This window comes from Protopterus annectens, chromosome 1.part1 (assembly GCF_019279795.1).
Source record: "Protopterus annectens isolate FY-2018-M chromosome 1.part1, PAN1.0, whole genome shotgun sequence".
Classification (NCBI taxonomy): domain Eukaryota; kingdom Metazoa; phylum Chordata; order Ceratodontiformes; family Protopteridae; genus Protopterus; species Protopterus annectens.
Genome location: NC_056726.1, coordinates 1,427,269,260 through 1,427,293,989, shown reverse-complemented (window position 1 = coordinate 1,427,293,989; position 24,730 = coordinate 1,427,269,260). Strand labels below are relative to the sequence as shown.

At 39.6% G+C, this 24,730-nt stretch overlaps 1 protein-coding gene across 2 annotated transcripts in view; it reads right to left on the bottom strand.

The window, feature by feature from the left end:
- Positions 1 to 576: 576 nt before the first annotated feature.
- LOC122810827 (serine/threonine-protein kinase SBK1-like) overlaps positions 577 to 24,730 on the bottom strand; it is a 224,405-nt gene continuing 200,251 nt past the window's right edge. For both annotated transcript variants that reach the window (XM_044082384.1, XM_044082391.1), the window contains exon 4: positions 577 to 1,985. In XM_044082384.1, the coding sequence (XP_043938319.1) occupies positions 1,362 to 1,985 (624 nt within the window). In that variant the 3' untranslated portion in view covers positions 577 to 1,361. The remainder of the gene's footprint in view (positions 1,986 to 24,730) is intronic.

Genomic DNA, 24,730 nt, shown 5'->3' with positions numbered 1-24,730 from the left:
GTATAGAAATATCCTGGAATAACCACATGCTTACCAAAATTAGATATAGAAATGGTTAAGGAGAATTGAACTGAAACCAAAAGATAAAAGGTTAATAATGGCAGACCAGATAGTGGAGTACATACATGCTGGTTTACAAAATCCATTTAATAACTGGGAGAAATAGACACATGCAGGTTCTGTAAAAAAAGAACTGGAAACAGTCACACATCTTGTTTTTGGGTGTGATACACTCATGGCAGAGGGCATATATACTGAAAGGCACAATACTGTGCCAAGACTGTTGGACTGGGGATTGTGAAAACACTGGAATCTGGAAGTAGATGAGAAGCATTGGGAACATGAGCCATAAAGCATTACAGAGAATGATGAAGTGTATATCACATGGGATCACCATCACCAACAGTTCAAAATATGTGGGAGAAAACCAGATACAGCAGTCCATAAAAAAAGCCAAAAGTAGCATTGATCACTGAAATTACACCTGGTGATCACACATCTTAAGTACAGAGAGACACAAAGCAATAAAATATCAGGATTTGAAGACAGAAATCAAAGCAATGTGGAAGAAAAGTTCTCAAACAGTTCCAATAGTAGTAGGAATAATGGGTCTAAAAAAATTACACTCGTACTAAGATATGCTACCAATGCATATACCCCATATGAGTTGCAGAAGGAGACAATTCTGGCACATTGCAGGTGAGGAAAAAAGCACTCTTGGCTAACTTGAAAGTCTGAAACAGCACAAATTTCATGAACTATAATCCTACCCTGACTTAGGAATGGGGTCCATTCCCATCATGTATTAGAATTCCTAAGAACTTGGAGAAATTAAACCGAGTGGATTCTGATTCTCTAAATGATGGTGTTGTGTTATAGTGTATAAAGGAAATGGAGAGGTGATTAGGATCCTTTACTCACAGCCCTGACCACCAATCCCTGTTTATGTGATGTTTTCATGTTAGTTCTGGGTTTGCATTTTTTCTTTTGTTTTCCTGCTTCCTCCTACTTCTCAACAACATGTTCACTGACTGGCTATCCTAAACTCTGTGCATATTGCATTGTGTCAGATTTAAATTCATTTTTCAGGTTTTCTTAGTACTGCTATGAACATAATTTATAATATTTCATTTTATGCTGTTGTTTTCAAGTGCTTTTCAAAATGTCGTCTGTCTATGCCTTCAGGAAACACTTTGGTGAATTAGACTTTTTTCATCATGAAACATTTACTGCTTTTGTGTCTTTCTAGTAATTCTGTGTATCATATTTAATTAATTTTTCTGTTATTTTAAAATGCCTATGCCACTGAACACAAATTTAAAAAAATTTAAAGTTTGTAGAAAACAAACTTGACTTTTTTTTCATGTGCGTTTCTCAAGCTCTGTTGTATCGGCCTCTACCATACTGGCCAAACTTTCTGGGTTCTTCACCTCAGTCACTTCATCCCAGTTCTCTAATTTCCATGGGGTATCCAGGTACTTTAACACTTCTGTGATTGGACTTCGATTCACTGGGTCAATTGCTAATAGTTTTCCAAACATCATAAGAGCTTCTTTTGTGAATCTTGACCAGTGAAAGGGGAGGTCATCAGAACTCTGTGATTCCTGCCAAATGACAAAATCTTCATAAAAGGAATCTGAAGGAAGAGCATGCTGCCAAGGGAAAAAGCCAGTAAGTATACTAAAAAGAAGTACGCCGAATGCCCAAACATCCAGGTTGTAATCAATGGGAAGCCCAGCAGAATCTTTTAGCTCCCCAAGTTCTGGTGCCGTGTAAGGTAAAATGACTGATACAAGTTTTAGGAGAGTTCCCTTGGGCCTAGTAAGTCCAAAATCTGTCAGCTTTACTTTGCGACATTCTCTGTCAAATATGAGTATGTTTTCTGGTTTGACATCTCTGTATACAAATCCTTTGCTGTGTATGAATTCTAGCGCTGAACAGATCTGTTGAGCACACCGCTTAACTGCTGGTTCAGGAACTCCAACCTAGGAAGAAAGGAAACAATGCTGATGATGATGTGGTTCATTCAATCATATAGACTCAAGGCAAATCTGTGTTATGGTGGCATTCAAGACTGATGTTACAAAACTGAATGGCATTGCATTGCATTTCTGTTAAAAAAATTGAAACCTAATAAAACTGACAATGATTCCACACTGTGTCTGCCATACTTCTGAAACTCAATGTATCAGTATCATTTTTTTGAAAACTACAACTTGAAGTCATTTAGAGTTTAAGAATAAAATTTGACAGGACTAGTTTTACCCTTATTGTGAGGAACAGTTTCAAAGAAAGTTGAGTAGTAATGTATGAGTTTGCATCTCTCCTTCTCTTGTACATCAGTGATTTGAAACATAGCAAGCAAATCAATTATTTAATTGATAAATAGTAATAAGACAAACCCAGACACAAATAAATGATTCAAACTTTTTTCATAATGATATGCATTTTTAATTAATGAGAAATACATTTCAGAAGGCTGTTTAGACACTGTTATGTTTTATCAAAGATGAACATTTTCTAAGAATTTAACTATTAGTTCAAGATGGATTCCCTGGCCAAAGGAAACTGCTAAAAGTAAATTGAGTTTGGAGAAAGCTGTCAATCATAGAGAGTCATATCAGTTCTGTATATGAAAAAGTCATTCATCATGATAGAAGCAGAAGTAGGGAGACTGGCACAACATGCTATAAAATACAAGAATTAAGATCAGGCAGGATTATCCAGGAAAAGAATGGCTGCAAAAGATACAGAAGGAAATAATTTGATAAAAAGTAAATTGTATTACAAAAGATTAACGTGGATCAGTTTTGCAATGTCACTAGTTTGTTATCAACTTTTTTGATATGCTCAATAAATATATTAGAATAGCAAACTAATATCAGTACACAAATGGTTTAATATAAGCAGATATTTGAAAATGAAAGCCAGCATATGAATAACATGCAAAAGGTAAATTAGCTCTTTTCAAATGTCACATAGATGTGCATTCGGTATGCGTGTGCGTGTGTGTGTGTAAAAGGGTGACAGTGTACATTTTGTAATACATTGGGATTCTGCCTAGTTGAGTTTTGATGTCTTGTATCCACTAGTTGCTAAGATTGACTTCAGCATCCGTATGACCTTAAACAAGGAAAGCAGGTAGAGTCTTACAAACAATGAAAAATAAAAGGCAGCTGTTGCAAGACAAAAGTGACGCTTGGTAGATGGTAAATCCTTTATAAGCAGAAAACTCCAAATCCAGAAAAAATACAGACAATGTTCATCCAAGATAAAGCAGTGCAAGCAAACACAGCAGTATTAAGCGCTTTCGTCTGGTAGATGACTTCCTAAGAATACCTTATAAATGACCGTATGACCTTATAAAGAGCAAAGCAAGTGACAGTAATATCACTGGCTGGGTGACTATTAGAAAGCATCTGACACTGCAAAGCCAGCCTCTGTGCTCTGCCTCACTATATGTGATAATCTGTACTGACTCACTTGTTTTTGGTTGCAGGTACCATTTCATTCACAGGAATAAAGGATGTGCTCTCAAGGATGATGGAGATATAATTTAATAGCTTTTCTAACAAGTAACTTTTAACATTTTCTATCTCATCCAGTATGCTACAAATCAGTACTAAAATTCCAGAATACTTCTTCAAAACTGTAGGAGTACCCCCTGACCCTACCTTACACATTCTGGGAGGAGGGTGACAACATAGCTCACTGCATTAGTGACATCTGCAGGAATGTATTGTTTGCACCATTGAGATTAATGAGGTCACAATGCAGTGATGTGCTACTTATGAGGTGTTAGCTTGTCTAGTGATGCATATGTGTCCCATGCATGAAGCAACTTAGAAAATCTGCTTCATGGTTCTAGTGTTCAGGCTGTGAATGGGACAACTGAGTGTCCAGGTGGGTAGGGAAACACAGTTCAAACATAGAAAGAAAGAAAGAAAGAAAGAAAGAAAGAAAGAAAGAAAGAAAGAAAGAAAGAAGGAAAGAAAGAAACAAGCAAACAAACAGGGAACTGTTTCTGTCTCTCTGGTATCCATTCTTTCCTATACAATGGGTGAAAGGTGATCATACTTAGATGAGTGCATTTTGTGGAAGCAGTCCTACCATTGTTCGTCTCAGTCCTATACATCAGTGTCACATATGGCTGTCATCACTACATCACCTCTGTACACCTTGTAAGCACCTCACCACACATGAACTATGACAAATCGCACAGGTGAAGTTTAGGGTTAAGAGTTCTGTGCACAGCAGCTTGCAATTTTGTAGCATGCTTCCCTAGATTAAAACTGTTCATATCATACCTCTCAAACTTTTTATTCAAGAACTCAAACTCAAAATAATAAGAAAAAAGCCACAAATCAGCAGAAACTTTTAAATATTACTGTAATTCACTTTAAACTTTACTTAAACAGCAGGTTTTGCATAAACAATTATTTTTTGATCAATAATAAGTATGAATCACAAGATGGCTTGGTGGTTAAGGTCTTCACCTCCCATGCACAAGGTACAATGTTTGATCCTGACCTCTGACCAATGCCTGTTTGAAGTTTACATATTCTGCCTGTGTCTCCGTGGGGTTTCTCCCATGTCTGCAAACATGCTGAGTGTTTCCATCTCAAACTCACCAATGAATGGAGCTGTGGGCAGCAGCACAGACTCTACATGGTGCCCTATAGGGGGAAGAGTTGTACAGAACAACCTCTTTGGTCATCTATTGTGGTGTGCAGTATCCTCAAGATAGGAGAATATGGATTACAGGCTGCATTTCATGGCAGGTCTAGCTACTCAACAGTGTAAAATATGGCTCTAGGGGATTCGGTCATGTTGACTAATGTCACCAAAAATGGGCATGGACAGTTACTGGTGATAAGTGGGTTGAGGTCCTGGCCTACTCTGACCCCATGCCAGGTGGAGGGGTATATGTGCCCCTATTGGCCAGTGTGTGCCTGCCATAAAGCTCAGCAGCCCTGGGTCAATATGCTACTGGCTGGCCTGTGTCTAGTTGCCCAGCCTGGGTTATCTGGGATAGCTCTCTTGAGTGAAAGCTGGATGTAACACCAACCAACCTGCCAGACATGAACTGAGAACTGCTACATTTAATGTAGGTTTACTGACAGGACACAGCTTGGAAGGGATGACAGGATGATACGGAGGATGTAAGGGCAGTGCAACAAAGCCACTTGGCCTGGGATCCAGAGTCTACTACTCAAGTGGAGGGCAGGCTTGAAATGGTGCAGGAATTGTGGTGAGAGAGAGGCTTCAGAAGGTAGTAAGGGATCATCAGAATTAATGACAGATTCATGGTAGTCAGACTCCAGTGTAATGATAGGACAGTATTCATAATCTCAGCCTATGCCCTGCAGGGTTGTGATAGTGAGGAAAAGAGTGCATTCATACAGCATTTGCAGGACCTACTAGATAAAGCAGGACAACATGAATTGGTTTTGGGATAATGCACATATCGGGACAGACAGAACAGGATATGAGGACTGCCTGGGTCCACATGGGCAGGGCAATAGGAATAAAGAAGGAGAAGCCATTGTAGACTTCTGTCTGGCAAATGGCTTGATAGTAGCCAACACATGGTTCAGAAAGAGAAACAGTCACAAGATCACATATAAGAGTAGTCAACATGCAACTCAGGTAGACTTCCTCCTAGTAAGGAATACGCACTGGGGCAGAATACATGATTTAAAATGAAACAGAACAAAAAAAAACAGTTTCCAACAGGGAAAATAACTAAGAAGAAGAAGAAACAATCCCAACAATGAACAGGAACACACCGACTTTACTGACCACAATAAGTTCCTTAGACTAAGCGCTTTCGCCAGTAATTGGCTTCATCATAGTCAAAGGAAACATCATAATACAGCAGTATTGAATAGTTAATTGTTTGATGGTTTTTAAATATTTATACTGCTATATTATGAAGTTTCCTTTGACTCTGATGAAGCCAATTACTGGCGAAAGCACTTAGTCTAAGGAACTTATTGTGGTCAATAAAGTCGGTGTGTTCCTGGTCATTGTTGGGATTGTTTCTTCATCAGAACACATGATTGCAAAGTCAGCCCACAGCATAAACCACTAGTTGCCACAATCAGCTGCAAGCAGTGGTCAGAGAAGGTGCTGTGGTCAACAGAGACCAGGCTGAAGACCTGGATGTTGAATGGAGAAAAAGTACAACAGTTCAAGGAATTACTCATGGGTCTAGCACCCCAAGAAGAGGAGAAAAAAGTGGAGTTTAAAAAGAATGGCAGTGCCTAAAAACAGCATGTGTTAGGACTACAGAAAAGATATGTGGCTGAGCCAGGTATGGAAATAAGATACATAAGGAAAGCTGGTAGTGGATGCAGAAGTCCAGGAAGTTATCAAAAGAAAAAAAGGAGTGCAGGAAGAAGTGGGAGACAGAAAAGACTGACCAGGCTAGGAAGGACTACTGGTTGGCTAACAAAGAAGCTAAGAAAGAAGTTGCAATAGGAAAGAATAGGGCATCAGAGGCACTGCACCAACTTCTGGAATGTGACTCCATAAGGGGCACAAAGAAACTATATCAGGTTGCAAGACAAAGACAGAAAGATAAAGAAGATAGTCAGATACCCTTCATAAGGGATGTCAACAACAACCTGCTCAACAGCCCAGAGGACATCAAAGGCAGATGGAAGGAGTATTTCCAGGAGCTTCTGTAGGAAGAAAACCCCACAGAAGCTGTACTGCCCCAGAAACAGTCTACAATGAGAGAAGAGGAGCCCACGCTAGAAGAAGTAAGAACAGCACTAAGGAAGAAGAAGTCACAGAAAACAGCAAGATCAAATGAGGTCACAACAGATATGATAAAGATGCTGGGTGAGATAGGAGAAAAATGGCTTCTAAGGTACTGATAACAGTGTGGAGAGAAAGGCGTATCCCAGATGACTGGAAAATAAGCATATTCATGCCAGTGTACAAGAACAAAGGGGACATCCACAACTGTGGGCAGTACAGAGGCATCAAACTCCTATCACATTGCATGAAAGTTCTGGAGAGGGTGATTGATAAATGGATACACAGAGTAGTAGAATGTAAGATGGGAAATGAGCAATTTGGATTTAGATCAGGATGCAACACAACTGACCTGATGTTTGCATTGAGACAGATACTTGAGCAGAAGCTAGAGATGAGGAGAGAGTCCAACTGGGCATTCCTAGACTTGGAGAAAATTCCTAGACTTGGAGAAAGCATACAACAAGAAAGCTGATCTGGACAGTTCTGCAGTGGTTTGAAATCCCAGAAACATTGGCAGAATTAGTGCAGACTATGTACAAGGACCCAATGACTCAAGTAAGGACAGTGTTCAGCCTCACAGAGGGGTTCCCAGTAGGTGTGGGTGTACATCAGGGTTTAGCTCTGAGCCCACTGCTATTCATATTGGTGATGGACTACATTAGCAAACAGGTTGGAGGGGATGGATCAGAAAAGCTGCTATATACAAACAATGTGGCAGAACAGGCAGACTCTGAGCTAGAACTTTAGCAAAAGATAGGAGAATGGAATGCAAATCTGAAGGCACATGGGATGAAACTAAGCACAGATAAGATGGTGGTAATGGCAGCAAATTGAGGAAATCAGAAGAAGCTGAGAATAGAGATAGAAGGGAAGATAGTGGAACAGGTAAACAGCTTCAAGTATCTGGGAGGGGTGGTTGAGGAGAAGAGTAGTCTGAACCAGAGGGGCTACATCCAACTGGCATAGAGTATCAGGTGTAGTCTATGACAGAATGCCAAAGAAGCTGAAAGGTAAGGTGTACAAGACAGTGGTGCGACCAGTTCTACTGTATGGTACAAAAACCTGGGCAGTAAAGGCAGAACAATTGAAGAAGCTAGAGGTGATGGAAATTAAGTGCCTGAGATAGGTGACAGGATGCACTCTGTGAGACAGATGAAGAAATGAGGACATAAGAGCAGAAGCCAAAGCAGCTGCAGAAAAGATCAAAGAGAACAGATCATGGTGGTTTGGGTACATGTTTAGAAAAGCAGAAGACAATCTGGTGAGGAAGATTTGTGACAGACAGGAAGAAGGTAAGAGGAAGCAAGGATGTCCAGCAAAGAGGTGGATGGATTGTGTGAAAGAAGATCTGTGACAGTCAGGCATGAGTGTTGAAGAAGGCAGGAGTGTGGCACTGAATAGAGAGAGTTGGCGACAGTTATCATGGTACCCTGACCCCATGTAGAAAAATGGGAAAAAGGGGGCTGATGATGATGATGATGAAGTATGTATCACTAATGACTGACATCATCAACTGATTGTAATCTACAGTGATTTACCATAAAATCAAACAATTTGCAAGTGGCAGGGAAAAATATTATCAGGCAAAATCAGAGATGTTCTGGAAAATCAAAGTTGAAAAGTATGTGTCCTATCCACCTTTTTGCAATGCCTTCACTGAGCTCCTATCATTAAGTAATCATACGACATAATGCCAACAGCTCCACTTCATAAATCTCAGTTACTATGTGCATGAGAAAACATATCATGTTGAAGTGCATTACAGGCTGGCAGAAAGTAACTGTTTTACTATATTCTGTGTAATGTGGACTTTTCAAATACAAACCACTCCTTTGTGCAATGCCCAAAAACATATGGTTTGTGATTTGCTTACTGTGAATCAAATTACATTTTGGGACACTTACTGAAGTACATTTCCTGCACCTCCCACTTATTTTAGCAACATGCATTCTTACAATGTACAAACAGACAAAAATAAGCTTTCTAACCTTGTACCAGTTCATGTCACTATATTTTGCTGTTGAAAAATACCTTGGAACTGTATCTTTGTTACTTTTCCAAAATCTGCAAAGCGCTCATTTCTCTCCTTCTTTTGGTTTACACTTCCATAGGTTTCCACTGTATCCAGCTCAGTACAGCAGCTCTCCATAGTTTTATTTAACAGCATGTTTGGAATATGCACTATGCAGTGTGCATAGCTCACTCTTGAACCATATAAACTCATTCAGTGTCTTTCCTCCAGTGTTGTCTCTAAAACTGTAATTGATCTTAAAGTATTGTCTCTCAAAATGCTATATATGGGCAATAGTTCCCCAACATTGCATCATCAAACAACTAGTTGAAGTGCTTAACTGGATGAAAAAATTCCACAAAGGTTCAGTCAGATGATTCAAAGAATAAACATTTTTTTTTCAGGGAGGCAAGCCACCTCTGCATGTGGAGAAACTAATCTATATTAATTCCATTACATCATAACTGCAGAGGAACTAGAACAATTGAAAAACACTGAATCACTCCTGGTGCACAGATAGAAGGTACATTGGTGGTGCTTTCCTGTAGAAAACAGTGATTAGGGAAACATTCTAGATAATAAAAAATTGGCATAAAGGAAAAAATAGCAATTGGATAATTTAAAACTTGTCCCCCTTGCAGTAATCCAAGTGCAGGAGAACCAACAACAAATTAACATCACTTCCTTTTTTCTGCTTTCCTTACTCCTGTTTATTGAGATATGCATGTAGAAAGCTTGCATAATCAATTTCTTACTTTAGTCATCTTAGCTTTGTTCAGTGTAACTGGTTTCAAACCTCTGTCCTTAACTATTAACCATATCTCTTTGAGCTCAGGATTAACTCCAGTAAAACAAAGTTTCTTCTGACTTGGGTGCGTGCAATGGAGTTTAAACAAAGTGCCTTTCAGAAAAAAAAAATATGTTATATCCAAACTGAAGCTGAGACAGGCATGAAAGCAAGGTACATAAGGAAAGCTGGTGCTGCAATGCAGAAGTCCAGGAAGTCATCAAAAGAAAGAAAAAAAGTACAGGAAAATGTGGAAAATAGAAAATACAAACAAGGTATGGCAGAATACTGGTTGTCTTAAAGAGGCTTATAATAGCTAAACACAAGGCATTGAGGCACTCTACCAGCTTCTGGAAAGTGACACATTAGATGGCATAACAAAACTCTATCAGGTTGCAAGGCAAAGACAGAAAGATAACGAAGATAGTCAGACACCTCTCTTAAGGGATGCCAGCAACAACATGACACCAGTCCACAGGAAATCAAAGACAAATGGAAGGAGTACATCCAGCAGCTTCTGAATGAAGAAAACCCAACAAAAGATGTACTTCCCCAGATGCAGCCTGTGATGAAAGATGAAGAGTCCATCCTAGAAGAAGTAAGAAAGGCACTAAGGAAAATGAAGTCAGGGAAAGCAGCAAGATCAGATGTGGCCACAGCAGATATGCTCAAGATGTTAGGTGAGACTGGGGAAAAAGTGCTTGTGAGGGTACTCAAAGCAGTATGGCGAGAAAGGTGAATCCCAAATAACTTGAGAATACTGCCAGAATACTAGAACAAAGCAGACATCCACAACTGTTGGCAGTAAACAGGTAGCAAATTCCTTGTCAAACTGCATAAAAATGCTGGAGAGTGTGTTTGATGAACAAATGCACAGCATATTAGAAAGTAAGATGTGAAATGGGCTGTTTGGATTCAGATCAGGATGCAGTGAGACAGACAGTTAAGAAGAAGCTAGAGATGAGGAAAGAGTCCAACTGGGCATTCCTGGACTTGGGCATTCCTAGACTTGGACAAAGCATATTTCAAGGCCCTAAGGCAGCTAATTTGGGAATCCCTGCAGTGGTTCACAGAAATACAAAAATAATAATATATATATATATATATATATATATATATATATATATATATATATATATATATATATTCCTGAAACCAAAAGCCTGAAAACTCAAAGTCCTGAAAACACAAAATAGCTTTGGTATGCCTGGTTGTGTGGTATGTGGTGTGGGGGGGGTCAGGTAAAGGTGTTGGTTGGTTTTATTTTGTTAGTTTTAGGGTGTTTAAGGAAGCTAGGTTAGGTGCAGGTTATGCATATGCAATAGTGACAATGACAGCGGTTGGGAAGTTAAGTGAGTTAGGTTTAGAGTTGGGGGTCAGGTGAGTGTGAGCGGATAGGGACCTAGGGTTAGGGTTAGGGGTCAGGTCAGTTTGTAGATATTAGTGTCTTTATAGTGACATATTAGCATTATTTGTGTTTCAGTTTTTTTGAGTTTGATTTTTGGTCTTTCAGGATTTTGGGCTTTCAGTTTTTTGAGTTTTCAGGATTCTGAATTTTCAGGCTTTTGGTTTCAGGATTTTGATTTATAGGCTTATGATGTATATACTTGAATAACCATATATATATATATATATATATATATATATATATATATACATATATATATATATATATATATATATATATATATATACTGTCAATGGGTGGTCTTTATCATGCACACATCCATATTAAAATGTAGTTTGATACCTTTATATGAAGATATTACGATGCTATGCTTGTCTGTGCTAAAGCATCATAGTGATGATCTAAAATTATTCGTAAAGAAAGGCAGCAAATTGGCGTAAACTAGATGAATTTTTGGAATCCACTAAATAGATTATGATGCAGTTTTATGCCTTGATAACATGCTTTTGTGAGAAAGCTTTTGTGTTTTAATTTATTAAATTATGAAGTGCAATATCTGCTGACATCATGAAACAGTGTCAGTATGTTATGTGTGTACATGTGTATATGTGTGTTTGTGTGTGTATGCATGTATATATCTGTATCTATCTATCAATATCACATGGATGCACTGAATTTAATTGAAACACCGAAACATCGAAGTTCACAACATCAGCTACAAAACTTCAACTTTGCAAACATCAGCAGGTCAGCACACTACTACTTGTGCGCTAAGCAACAGCCATAGAGCATACAAAACTAAAATTTAAAAAATAACATTAAAACATAATTTTTCCAGCAGTGAAGCCCCTCTGCACCTTCAGCTAATTTTATATATTAATTCTGTGATTACACAATGTCAGGGAACGGGCATATTCCCCAACCCAAGAAATGTGCAGTCTTGTATACCTGTCAACATTCTGCTTAGTTGGCCAGATTTTGTCAACCAAACAGATTGCGACAAAAAGTAGGGTTAACTAAGTTCAGCATTCCTATATAATATATCTATCTACACAGACAGATAGATATTAACAGTTTTTTAACTACCCAAAATTTGGCATTAGTAATGTTAATACAAATATTTTGACAGTGGAAATGGCAACATTCTACTACATGTGTGAGCAGCAACCTTGCCACATGCAAAAATCAAAAACATAATTTTTGTAAAGGTCAAGCCACCAACTCACCCCTCACACAATTATTGGGAAGGGCTCAAGATTCTTCTGACCATGCACACCTGTCAACCATCTGTTTATGTAATTACTTGGTAAATTCCAGCTATAAAACTGAAATCAAGTGTTCTCTCGGTAGTGATACTGTTAAGGAAATGGCTTTTAGTAATGGCATGTGTAGTGTTACGGTTAGGGGCAAAGGTGAGGTTAGGGTCATGATTAGGATTAGCTAACATGAGTAAGGTGGGCAGTGAGGCTTTTGCTATTTGTCCAATGTGGTTTGGTTAATTTGCATGATGAAGTGAAATTCCAGTTCAGAGACATGGATAGATACAATGAGAAAGACCTCATTAATAGCTCATTAACATGTCTCTGAATGAAACACTATGCTGTCAGACCTGACCATGCTAGTTTTCTCCCTAGCAACCCATGCATCACTTTAGTAAAAGCATTTCCCTACATGCATACACAAGCACATACCTTCAACCCTCCCACACACACACACACACACACACACACATGCTCTCAGAAACACATTGTCCCAGACATTCCCACAAATCCACACACATCTACTGATACACAAACAAGTCCCTGCACAAACTCCCGCAAAGAGAAACACTTATTCATACTTTCACACCAAAGATGCAGCACTGACAGTTGCACATCCATGCTAGCAATTCCCTAATCCCCACCTAAATAACTCTAGTGCAACCACCCAAGCAGACAATTGCACACATTCATGTAGCCTCTTTCATGCCCCTACAGACATGCACACACACATCTACATGCATAGACACACTAATACACACGACTACACCAATTGCTTTGCTGTGCTTACCTGGTCCACAACTGGTCACAGAGAACTAAATGGGCAGTTGCTGTCTTTTGACAGTGTTCCCTTTTTCCTCTTCATAGGTTCATAGTTTCAAAGGAAATTACTAGGCTAATGGCTTAAGAGTCCCTTACAAGCCTAGCCAATATAATCCAGTTTTACCCAATATATGGCCCTTACAGGCAAGAGGATGGCATGGGTTTGTTCCCATGCCTTGAGTATGTTACAGATTCCTCCTGTCTATAAGGGATGTAGGTGCTCCTAGAGTCAAATTTTACTCATCTCCCAAATCCTCTGAAATGCTCAGCCTAGCAAGTTGGGAGCCACATACATTTTCAGGCAGAGCACATGACTAATTAACATTAGCCACTCTGAAGGACTGTTGCATTATCATGGAGTTTTCCCCTTAAGACAACTCTTCACTATGATGATCCTTGAGGGGTAAATTTCAATGGTACAGTAGTCTATGGAAAGACTTGGCAAAATCCAAAAAAAAAAAAAAAATTGGTTTCCCATTTAGATAACCAAGTATTTCTGAATCACAGGACTTGTTCCCAGTACTCTAAGTATTACTGTCATATTGAAAATATCTGCATTGTCTTAGCCTGCATTCTGTGTAAAACCTTCAACAAATGACTTCATCTGCACTGGTTTTGCTCCTCAGTCATTTTTGGATCTGATTTTCCATACTGACTCTCACAAAGAAAAAGAGTAATTTTTCAAAAATTACCCAGTGTTAGCTTTTATTTTTTCCTTAAAAATGACACAACACTGAGCTCCAAAGAACACACCACAAAGAAAACTACAATCTCTCTTACGATGATGTAAGTAACAAGTGGTTTAGCTAGTATTCTTATTTTTGCAGTAGATTATCCTTATTTCATCTTTATCAAAAAACTCAAAAGTAAAACAGATGGACAGAATTAATCATAAATGCTGTCAGAGGTTTCCTCACAGATACATTTCAGGTTACTGATCCAGACCTGCAAGGAAACATTAGAATTATGTGATGAATATGTTATATGTCTACTTGGCCAATAAACAAGATAAAGTTATTTTTGAAGTGACTTTAAGACTGCAGTCAACAGAGTATAGCATTACATACTATTACTGTTGGCAGTTTCATCAGCTTCAGATATATAATACACATTCTGGTTCTGAAGAAAACAAAGCTGGGAACAAGAGAAAGTTAACCACTAGTATAGGAAAGTCAGTGTCTTGTAAAAGAAATTTAATTAAAAAAGTGTTGATATTTATTTATTTTATTGCCTGATTTTATTTTTGTAAAATGTAACATCGTCTACCAATAAATCATCTGTTTGGCTTCAATTGCAACTGATGCCATATCCAGCATGTTTTACTCATCGCCACAAGCTAGTGATAAACTATCATGACGCAGCAGTAAAACTGCGAAAGGAATTTTAATATCATCCGATATCTAATCCAGTGCAGAAAAAAATACAAGATGCATCAGTAAAGTAATAAGAAACTTTGTAGCCTCAGCTTTCTAGGAAAATGCACACAAAATTGATGCATAAAGGAGTGCATTCATGAAAATGCTGTTATTTATGTTGAAACAGTTTACTACTAAGCATTTGTAAACATTTGCTCACCAAATATTGTTTCTGATATTTAGCTATCTTTGTTCACTGTTCCTAAGTGGCTACACATCAAAAAATGGACTGAAATATTCTCAAAACCTTTTTAGAAAATAATAAGGTTCGCCACCTAGATTCAAAGGGAATGTAACATTATCACAGAATTTAATGAGATGTTTCCATTTGTAGATTTTCACCCAAAAATTTACAAAGTTTGAAAATTTGGCTTTTATATAGAATATGGGCATTTTCATCTATAATGGCATAATAACATAGATATTCATGTTTTAATGGATTTTGTGTGTTAAATCTTAATAAAACTAATAGTTACACTCATTCAGGACTGAATGCTGTACTCTGCCTGAATATTGCTGTACTCTGGTTGAGTTTTGCTGATCTCTGTCTAAATTTTATTTTGAAATGAAATTTTTCATTCAAGGTTTGGTTACTTCTGTTTTGTATCTTATTCTTGTATTACATTTATTTTGTTTGTAGTATTTTGTTCTGTTGGAATTCTAAGAGGTCTTGTCTAGGGTCAGTTAGAAAAGATAGCAGGAATTCATTTGCAAACAGTGAATACCATCAGCTAATTAGTGGGAGGAGCTGAGAAATAGCATTTCTCATTTAGCTAGAAATATCTCTATTTAGCTGGAGTGTTTGGATTACTTGCTGTACTCTGCCTGAATATTGCTGATCTCTAGCTGCATTTCATTTTCCCACCCACCCACACAACTGTTTTTGCATTTTTAAACTTAGTAGCTTTTGAGCTGACCCCCCCCCCCCCCCAACACTACAAATCTGATTTTGGACACTCCTCCTAGTCCCATCTCATCAGATCATTCTACTACTAAGTATAAAGAGATCATTTGGGAAAGGCCATGCGTTTAGTTTCCTAGCCTTGAATTATTTTCTGTTTCCTCCCTTCCCACTTACATTTAAAAAATGCAATCTGTTCAGCTGCTTTTTCCTGCATTTGTGTTTCTTCTTATTTTACAACTTTATTTTTGCTTTTGCTCCTTGTTCTTAAAAGTGCTCAATTGCATTTATGCTGCTATATTTAGTACTGCTTGTTAGTAGCCTGATTAAATTCTAACTGTTATTCTAAGCCTCTTTGTTTTGGTTTAAGCACTTGGGCTTTGGGCCAGTTGTTTTTTATTAAGAAGATTTGTGGTCTACACTCTTGTGGCAGGAGAAGTAGTTTGTGTCCTTCTAAGTTGAGAATTCCTGGTTAAAGACTTAGTGTGTCTGTTCCTCTAAAAGGGTCTTGGTTCTGGTTTAAGTGATTTGGCTTTAGGCCAGTTATTTTACATTAATAAGGTTTGTAGTCTATAGCCTTGTGGGAGAAAAGGGTAGCCTCTGCCATTCTGAGATGGAAGTTGCTGGTTGAAGGCTTATTGTGCCTCCTTATTTGAACTTTTTTTTCTGAAATTGTTGCACTTTGTTTCCTGTACAGTAGACCAGATTCAAACCTGCTGAATCTAGTTCTATTTGTATAACTCGAGCACTAAACCAGGCCATCTTTTGCTGGAGAGGGTTCCCCTGCACCCCAGTAGCATGAGTGAGCACTTAGAACTCATCTGTTAGAAGGATGCTGGAACAGGGCTTAATTTTGAGATTTTTTTATTGGTAAATTTGTTTAAATCAGTTTGCTCTCATTTGCTACATTGGCACCGTGTTTGCGCATCTCTCACTGCCAAGCAGCGGTGGGCACCATTGGTGGTTGTAGATACGAACACTTCGGCCTGCAAATTTTCCCTTAGTACTCTGCTGGCACTCCGTTGGTGGTTTCTTATGACTTCCCCTCACTGACAAGTGATACATTCAGCAAAGCTCCTGAGATACCAACACATATCCTACCCACTAGCCCTTCCTAATTTTTGTTCACTTTTCTGTCCTCTAATTTACCTGGTCCTTCCTGTCCTCTTCCTGTTTTCTGACCACATCAACTTATCTAGCATTATGGATGGACAATTTCCTACTGTTTCTCCAGCCAGCCTGGTCAACATGGGCATCCTGAGGCAATGTAGCAATTGCCTCATGTACAATGACAACCCAATTCTAGACCACACAAGTTTTGTTATATGAGAGGTATATTTTTATCAAGAACCTAGAATCCAGGTTGTCTCGCTCATCAGTCAGTTCATCTGATATTAAGCAGGTTGTCAGCATGCACATAAAACTACATAAGTGGAGATTCTTATCAGAAGCATAACTAAACATCAGAGACCTCCAAAACACAAACATAGACATGATTCATGTAATACATCCTCTCCAGAATATAGTGCACATAATATATCACACACCAGTGTTTCACCAGTCAAGCCCCTAAGGCATAATACAAAACCAAGCAAATTAGTAATAGGCGACTCAGTTGTGAGACAAACAGATGTCCCTCTCATCAGGTTGGATAAGGAAAAAATCATGGTCATCTGTGTGTGTCAGATGTCAGGATCTGCCACATCATACACGCACTCAAGTCACTCAACAACAGCCACTGTTATGACTCCATCATAGTCTATGTTGGTGTGAATGATGTGAGACATACCTCACTGGACTGCATGAAGAGAAACATAACTGAGCTCTCTGATTATGTGCCTCAGGCAAGTATGTTAAGCAGCATTTTACCTTTGGCTAGGATGATATCTCAATACAAACAAAAAATTATTGACTTCAACAGTTGGCTTAGTTCCTGGTGTCATTAAAAGGGGAGCCAGTATCTGTCATACTGGGATGACATGGTCGGCAGACCTTGATGCTTTACCAAAGATGGTCTTTATCTGTCACCCCTGGGATTTTGGCTACTGGTTAAGGTTCTTGCCAACCCATAGTACTTTATTTAGGCTATGGAACAAGAACAAAATTCCTGATGTAAAAATCCCCTCAAAAAACAACCTCAGGGTTATGCTGCTAAACACTAGGAGTCTAAACCAGAAACTGCAATCACTGAAACCATTCCTCACCTTGGAAGATGCTGACATTTGTGCAGTAACTGAGACATGGTTTAAGGCTATGGAGAGCACCCCAGCTATACCAGTTTACATTTCCTTCCACATGTTCAGACCACAAGCTGAAGGGCTGAGATAAAGATAAATACACCTCTAGATTAGTTAAACAGCACAATTCCCTTGAATTATTTCAGGTGCAATTGACTGTAGGTAAGACCCCTATTCAGGTTTTTGACAGCTATAGGATTCCCTCCATGTATAAGGCATCCACTAAACCTACTTGTATCTACTTGAATCAATCAAGATTCAACAAAACATTCTGGTTTTGGGTGACTTTAACTACCCATTCATTGACTGAGTTCATAGATTTACAGGTGTTTACAAGGCTAACAACCTTAAGGGCCTTTTAAAGCCTAGCCATGCATCCCAAATCTCTGACAAGTTTTGATACCCTTGATAAGTGAAAGCATGGGCCTGGGAGATTAATCAGTTATAGATCACCTATGTCTATTACAGACATAGGTGCCGAACCAGGGATGAATTTCTGGTTTCCTATCCAATTGTCCAAGTTTTACTTGAATTGGGTTAGGGAGGATCTCTGCTTCACCCGGATGAAGAGCCTGTTCCATAGACGGTGTAGTCTCTGGGATACATACCTATCTCTCCAGCAGGTCCTATTTATATCCACAGGCAAGGTTTAAGTCTTTAAAATGGGTAATTCTTGTGCTGTTTATTCTGTGGATATGCAGGAGGGCCATCAGAGTGGGGTCTGATGATGCCTTGTATGCCAGACATAGATCTCCCCTCAAAAGCCTGTAGGAGACAGAATACAGGGATAGGGCCTTGAGGCAGCCTCCATAGGACATATGACTTACACCCTGTATTCTTTTAGTGAGGTACCTCTGTGGACATTCCAGTTGTTGGATATGCCTGGTTAGGTGCATACCAAATGGAGTATTGTACTCAATGACAGGTTGGATGAATGCCAAATACAGTGGAACAATGACTTCCTTGGACTTAGATGCCATACCTTAGTTTATAATTGCCCAATATAGAATGATTTCCTCAGCACTGTAGACACATGATGGTCAAAGGCTAGATTATTATCTAAGTCTGTCCCTAAGTCCCTGACTACTGGGTCAACTCTAAGGGGTGTGTTGTCAGTATGATAGTTATCAGGGATGGATGGCTTCTCAAAGGATACTATTATGCATTTCTTGGCATTTAGTTTCAGTCCATGGCTCTGACACCAGTTGATTGTCTGTGTCAGCCCCTCCTGGAAAACATTTGTGTCAGTGTGAGATTCAGTGATAGTTTCTAATTTGCAATCATCTGCAAATTTAGATGTCCAGACACCACTGACATTGGTCTTGACTTCTGAGAAGTAAATGCCAAAAAGGAGGAGTCCAAGGACTGATCCCTGAGGGACTACACTTGTGATTGGCATCTTTGTAGAGGTGAACTGGTGAACTCCTCAATTCTAATGTCCTGGGTCTGGTCTGTGAGCCAGTTACTTATTCACTATGTTAAATACAGGTTTGTATCTAACCTCTTGAGTTTGTCAACAATGCTTGAGTAGGGTATTGTGTCAAATCCCTTGGCCAGATCAAGGTAAGCAGCCTGAATGACTTTTATTTTTCCCTCATCCATTAGTTTAGTGACTTTTTCAAAGACTCCACCAGGTTGAGTAGGCATGATATGCCCTTGACGAAACCAAACTGGGTAAGTCCAGTGTCTGGAGGTTTACTATACCTCTTTTGATCATCTCCATGATAGTTCTTCCCATGGCTTTACATATAAGACTAGTGAGACTTATCATCTGTAGTTTTCAGGGTCCACCTTTGTGCAGTGAGATGTCTGTTGCCTTTTTCCATTTATGAGGCATGAAGCCTGTTGGAGGCTACAGGGTAAATTGTACATGTCATGTTCTAACTCACTTGCCCAAAGGTTCTTGGACTTCGTTAACTCCAGTGCCCTGGACAAGCTGGTTGCCACATCCACAAGGGGCTGAAATATCCTGGATCTATTGCTCACCAACATGGGGGATTGCTGCACCCCCCCCCCCCCAGTGTGTGTCCATCCCTGGTGAGACCTGACCACAAATCAGTCTCGCTAGAAGTAACTATAACACAAGAACCCCCCCACCACCACCAGCAACAACTAGACCAAAAAACTTCTCCAAGGCCAATTACAACCTCTTATGTGACAGCATAAGTAGCTTCGTAGTGCTCCCCCTACTGATAGAACAGACGCCTATGCTGAGTTATTCACTGATGCTTTATATTAGCACCCGTACAATTGTATTGACTCAGCCATACCTGACAGAACCAAAGCAAGATCTTCAAGGAAAAATAAACCTGTCTGGCAGACAACTGCCATTAATAGGTTATACAAAAGGAGAGAGAAATTGCTGTCTAAGAGTAGGAAAGAGTGGTCTAAAAACTGGAAACACTCCTTCCTCAACTTAAACAAGCAAATAAGGCTCCTAGTGATGTACTCCAAAGCTCACTACAAATGCAAATTAACTTCCAAAACTAAGGATAACCTCAAGGCATTCTTTAGTTACATCCATAACCTATTTATTGTTTATTTATTTAACATTTGTAGACTGGGAAAGTCTGACTAGGACAGAGACTATTTTCAGCAGAGACCCGGGGAGAAAAGCTCCAAATGCATGTCTTTAGAATGTGGGAGGAAACCCACACAAACGCAGGGAGAACATGCAAACTCCACACAGAAGGCACCCCCAGCCAAGAATCGAACCAGATAACCTCTTGCTGTGAGTTGACAATGTTAACTGCTGCACCACTCACCATAACCTCAAAAGTAAGGCCCAGATTTTTGCTGAACTCATAGTTAATGGTGCTACATATACAGAATCTGCCCGATGGCTGACAGATTTAGTGAAAACTTCATTCCCGTGTCCCCACCGCATACACCCCAAAGCATCTCTAGCACCTGTTCTCATCTAGTATCTCTGAGAAGCAGGTTATAAACTCCCTCTCCAAGGCCAAAAACACAGCTTCTGTGGGACCAGGCAATATCTCAGGCTGTGTTGTACGTGGGTTAACACAGGAATTAACATCACCATTGGGCGTGTTTTTCAGTCACAGCCTAAGCACTGGCTTCATCCCAGTGGAATGGAAAACAGCTGCCATCATTCCTTTGCACAAAGGGGGTGCATTTACAGACTTCGGGAACTATAAACCCATTAACCTGACCAGCCTTATCTACAAGGGCATGGAACAAATTATCATGGACCTTATTAACAAAGATATGGGAAATCTGCAAATGCTCAACCCCACCCAGTTTGGCTCTGTTAAGAGGAGATCATGCCTGTTAAACTTGGTGGACTTCTTCAACATAGTCACCAAATCCATAGACGAGGGCAAATATGTCCATACAGCCTACCCAGATTTAGCCAAGGCCTTTATCACAATCCCCTACTCAGGCATCATTGATAAACTTACCCAGCTGGATATCAACCCATATATTGTCAGGCTGGTTGAAAACTGTCTCACTAATAGAAGTCATACCATCAAAATAGGGGACTGCACCTCCTCCAGCAGACCCATAACCAGTGGTGTTCCACAGGGATCGGTTCTGAGACCTCTACTATTAGGAATCTACTTCTCTGAAGTACAGGCTAAAACTAAAGGTCTGTGGCTGACAAAGTTTGCTGATGACTATAAATTGGGAGTGATCATTGAAACCCCTAACAATGTCAGTATCCTGTAAGAAGGTTTTACACAGACTAATGACTGGTGCCAAAGTCATGGTCTTAAACTTCATGCAAAAATATGCATTATCATCCCCTTTGGCAAGGGTGATGTTCCTGCAAACAACCACATCAATAGCAATACCCTAAGCACACAGTCAGTGGTGAAAGATCTGGGTACACAGGTTGAAAGCAACCTTAACTTTGGTCATCATGTCTCCACAGTGGTAAGAAGGGTATTTTATATAGCTCATCTTATAAGTTAGGGCATTGCCTCCTAAAAAAAGAGGTTATAACCCCCTGTACTCTTCCCTCATCAGATCAAGAATAGAGTACAACACTTCCTTTGTTATGTTCCTTTCCAAACATGTGCAGCAATTGGAGAGGCCACAAAGGCTCCTTACAAAGAAAATTCAGGCTGTTTAAGATCTGTCTTATGCAGACCGACTGAGATCACTGTCACTTTACTCTGCGTCATATAGACTGTTCAGAGGTGACCTGTGCCTTGCATAAAGAGCAATCTCTGACACAGCTTTAATGAAATTGTTGCACATTCCCAAGTCAAATGGCACATGGGTCACTCACTCAAAGGACCTTAACCTGGTATGTGACATTAACAAAACTTGCTGGAGAGACAGATTTGTCTCACAGAGATTACCCCATCTTTGGAACAAGGTTTCTTATTTTGGCTTTTTCCTGGTTAGGGGTCACCACAGCGGATCACCTGTCCACTCAAGATTGGCAGAGTTTTATGGTGTTGAGTTGCCAGCCTGGTGCCCAACCTTCCATGGAAGGCACACATGCACTCACACCTAGGGCCAATTTAGCATGTCCAATCCACCTACAGCATGTCTTTGGAATGAAACTGGAGAAGCCAGAGGAAACCCATGCGACCACAGGGCAGACATGCAGACTGCACACAGGAGGCACCCCAGCCGAGGATCGAACGAGAGAACCTCTTGCTGTGAGGCAACAATGCTAACTGCTGCACCACTGTGACTGCCCCTTTGGAGCAAGGTTTCTATTCATGTTAAACAGAGCCCCTCATTTGCCCTATTTAAGAATAATTTGTTTAATTGGATGGGTAACTTGAAGTTCATCCTGGGGGTATCACCTGTGCTCCTCTTGGACAGGAGCAATAGGTGCTGATTTTAGTGTATGCTTGAACCAGACACCCTTGGGAACATGGGTTGAACTTGGATAGGCTTGTACGATCCTTGGAACAATTAGCCTAGAAACCTCATATGAGCTTATGATCCTATGAATGCTTTGGAAATGTTGGAATTTGTCAACTTTCCTTGGCCATTATGATCTTAAATGTACTATGTGTAAAGATGTACATATCTCTGTAATGCCTTCACATTTTGTTATAACATTTTTCAGGTTTTCAGGCCATGGTCTTTGGCTATTCCTCTATACAGTACATACAACATTGCTAATAGTATAAGCCATAGCAATTAACAGGGTCTACCACAAGTGCACTCACAGGGTCTATATTATATCATCAGCTGCTTAGCTTGTCGAATGCAGAAATGTTGACAGCTAAGGGTCGTAAACTTACAATCTTGAAAAGCTAGTTAAGGGAATTCTTTCATCAGGAAAGAATTCACTTGACCATGCCAAACTAACATAAACTTCCAAGTTATAACAAAGTGGGGGGCTTTGCCCCCACACACCCTGATGTGGGTGGCTGTGCCCCCCACACCCCCTAACTAAATATACCAACTCTGACATTGCTCTACATTGAGGAAAGGGCAAATTTCCAATAATGGCCAAGCAAATTCTTTTCCCAATGAAAGAATCCACTTAACTGACCATTCAACATTGTAAGTTTTTGACCCTTAGCTGTCGGCGTTTAGGCGTTCAACAAGCTAAGTGGTCGATGATATAGTATAGATCCCTCTCATGTTAATAGCTAATGACACACTTGCTTGTTGTCACTTGCTCTAACTGGCTAATTTAACTTTGACTGGCCACATCCTACTGAATTGCCAAACCCTTTCACCTCCCAAACCTATTGACCCACACAGTCATACCAGAACCTAACTCTAATCTTAAAACTCCCACCCAGTGCCTACCCATAGCCCTCCCTTCACTAAATCTATAGTCCCTGATTGCTTCCTAGCCATAGCACTTCATTCATGCTCCCTAACCCTAAACTCCTATCCTGTTCCTTAACCCTAATCCACCCTTTCCACTCCCTAAAACTAAAACTCCATTCCTTCTTCATAAACCAAAGTCTCAGATCACATCTTCAACTCCCTCACACTCTGTACACCTAACACCTCCTTACACTTAAAATTCTGCCCAATCTCTGACTAAAACTGCAATCTGAACCCTCTCACTCCCTCCCTGTGGGTGCAAATCTAATCCTGCCTGAATCTGGATACTATGTTCAGATGAGGTGGAGCAGCACCACTCTCTCCTCATGGCTGCAGCACCTCTCTTAAACATGCAGTCCAGTTCAACCGTGATAGTCCAACTGTTCAAGCTATAAGACAGCCAAGACCCTAGCTATGAGATATCAGTATTCAATCAAGCTCCTGAGACTCAGTTGCCTGTAATAGATCCCAAGTTACAGCATAACAAATACATTAGTATCACTCTGCACAAATCAAAACCATGTTTTTTCTGTAAGATTTTAAATGAAAACATACACCAGTGTAAAATACTTGGTATTTTAGTTCTGATGTTTCATGTCTATACAGATATGGCATGAATCGGCTATATATTGCAGTTGTCAGTCTGAACACTGCTTATTTATTTGTTGCAAACTGAATGGCAGGCAACTGAGCAGCCAAACTGATATGCAGCATTAATGGCAGTCCCTACAAGCAATAGCCTGTATCATTCTCACAAGACTTCCGTTGCAAATTTTGCAGATGGATATGTCAAAACAATCACTTTACACAATACTTGCTTGAACTTGTTTAATTTTAGTAGGAAGATATATACAAATCTTAATTTAAATATATGTATGTCATTTCATAAGCCTCTATATTAGGGCTTGGAGGGATACAATATTTCATGTAACTAAGAAGGTCAGTTTTATGATAGAAATATAAATGATTTTTATTTCTGATATAAAACGATGTCAGCATAGATGTGCTCCTGGCATGTACTATATAATTACCCTGAAGAAAAGTCATAACCCTATTCCCAATGCATTAGAGAAAGTGAGCATAAATCAACTTTGAGTGAAAAATACTGAAATGCCTATGCACACCTACATTTATTACTTGCATGAAGAAGCCAAACTCTTGCCTTGCAGTTGAAAACACATTCACATTTATACAGCTCATGATGAAATTTCTTCACTTAAGGACTGTCCAATGCTGATTTTCCTTGTGACTTCTAACCCTTGCTGGTACAGGGTGTGGTACTGGCATCTTTTCAGTAACAGGTATCTCAATTTTTGTGACATGTATCTGAATTTTTTGCTTCCAATGTTA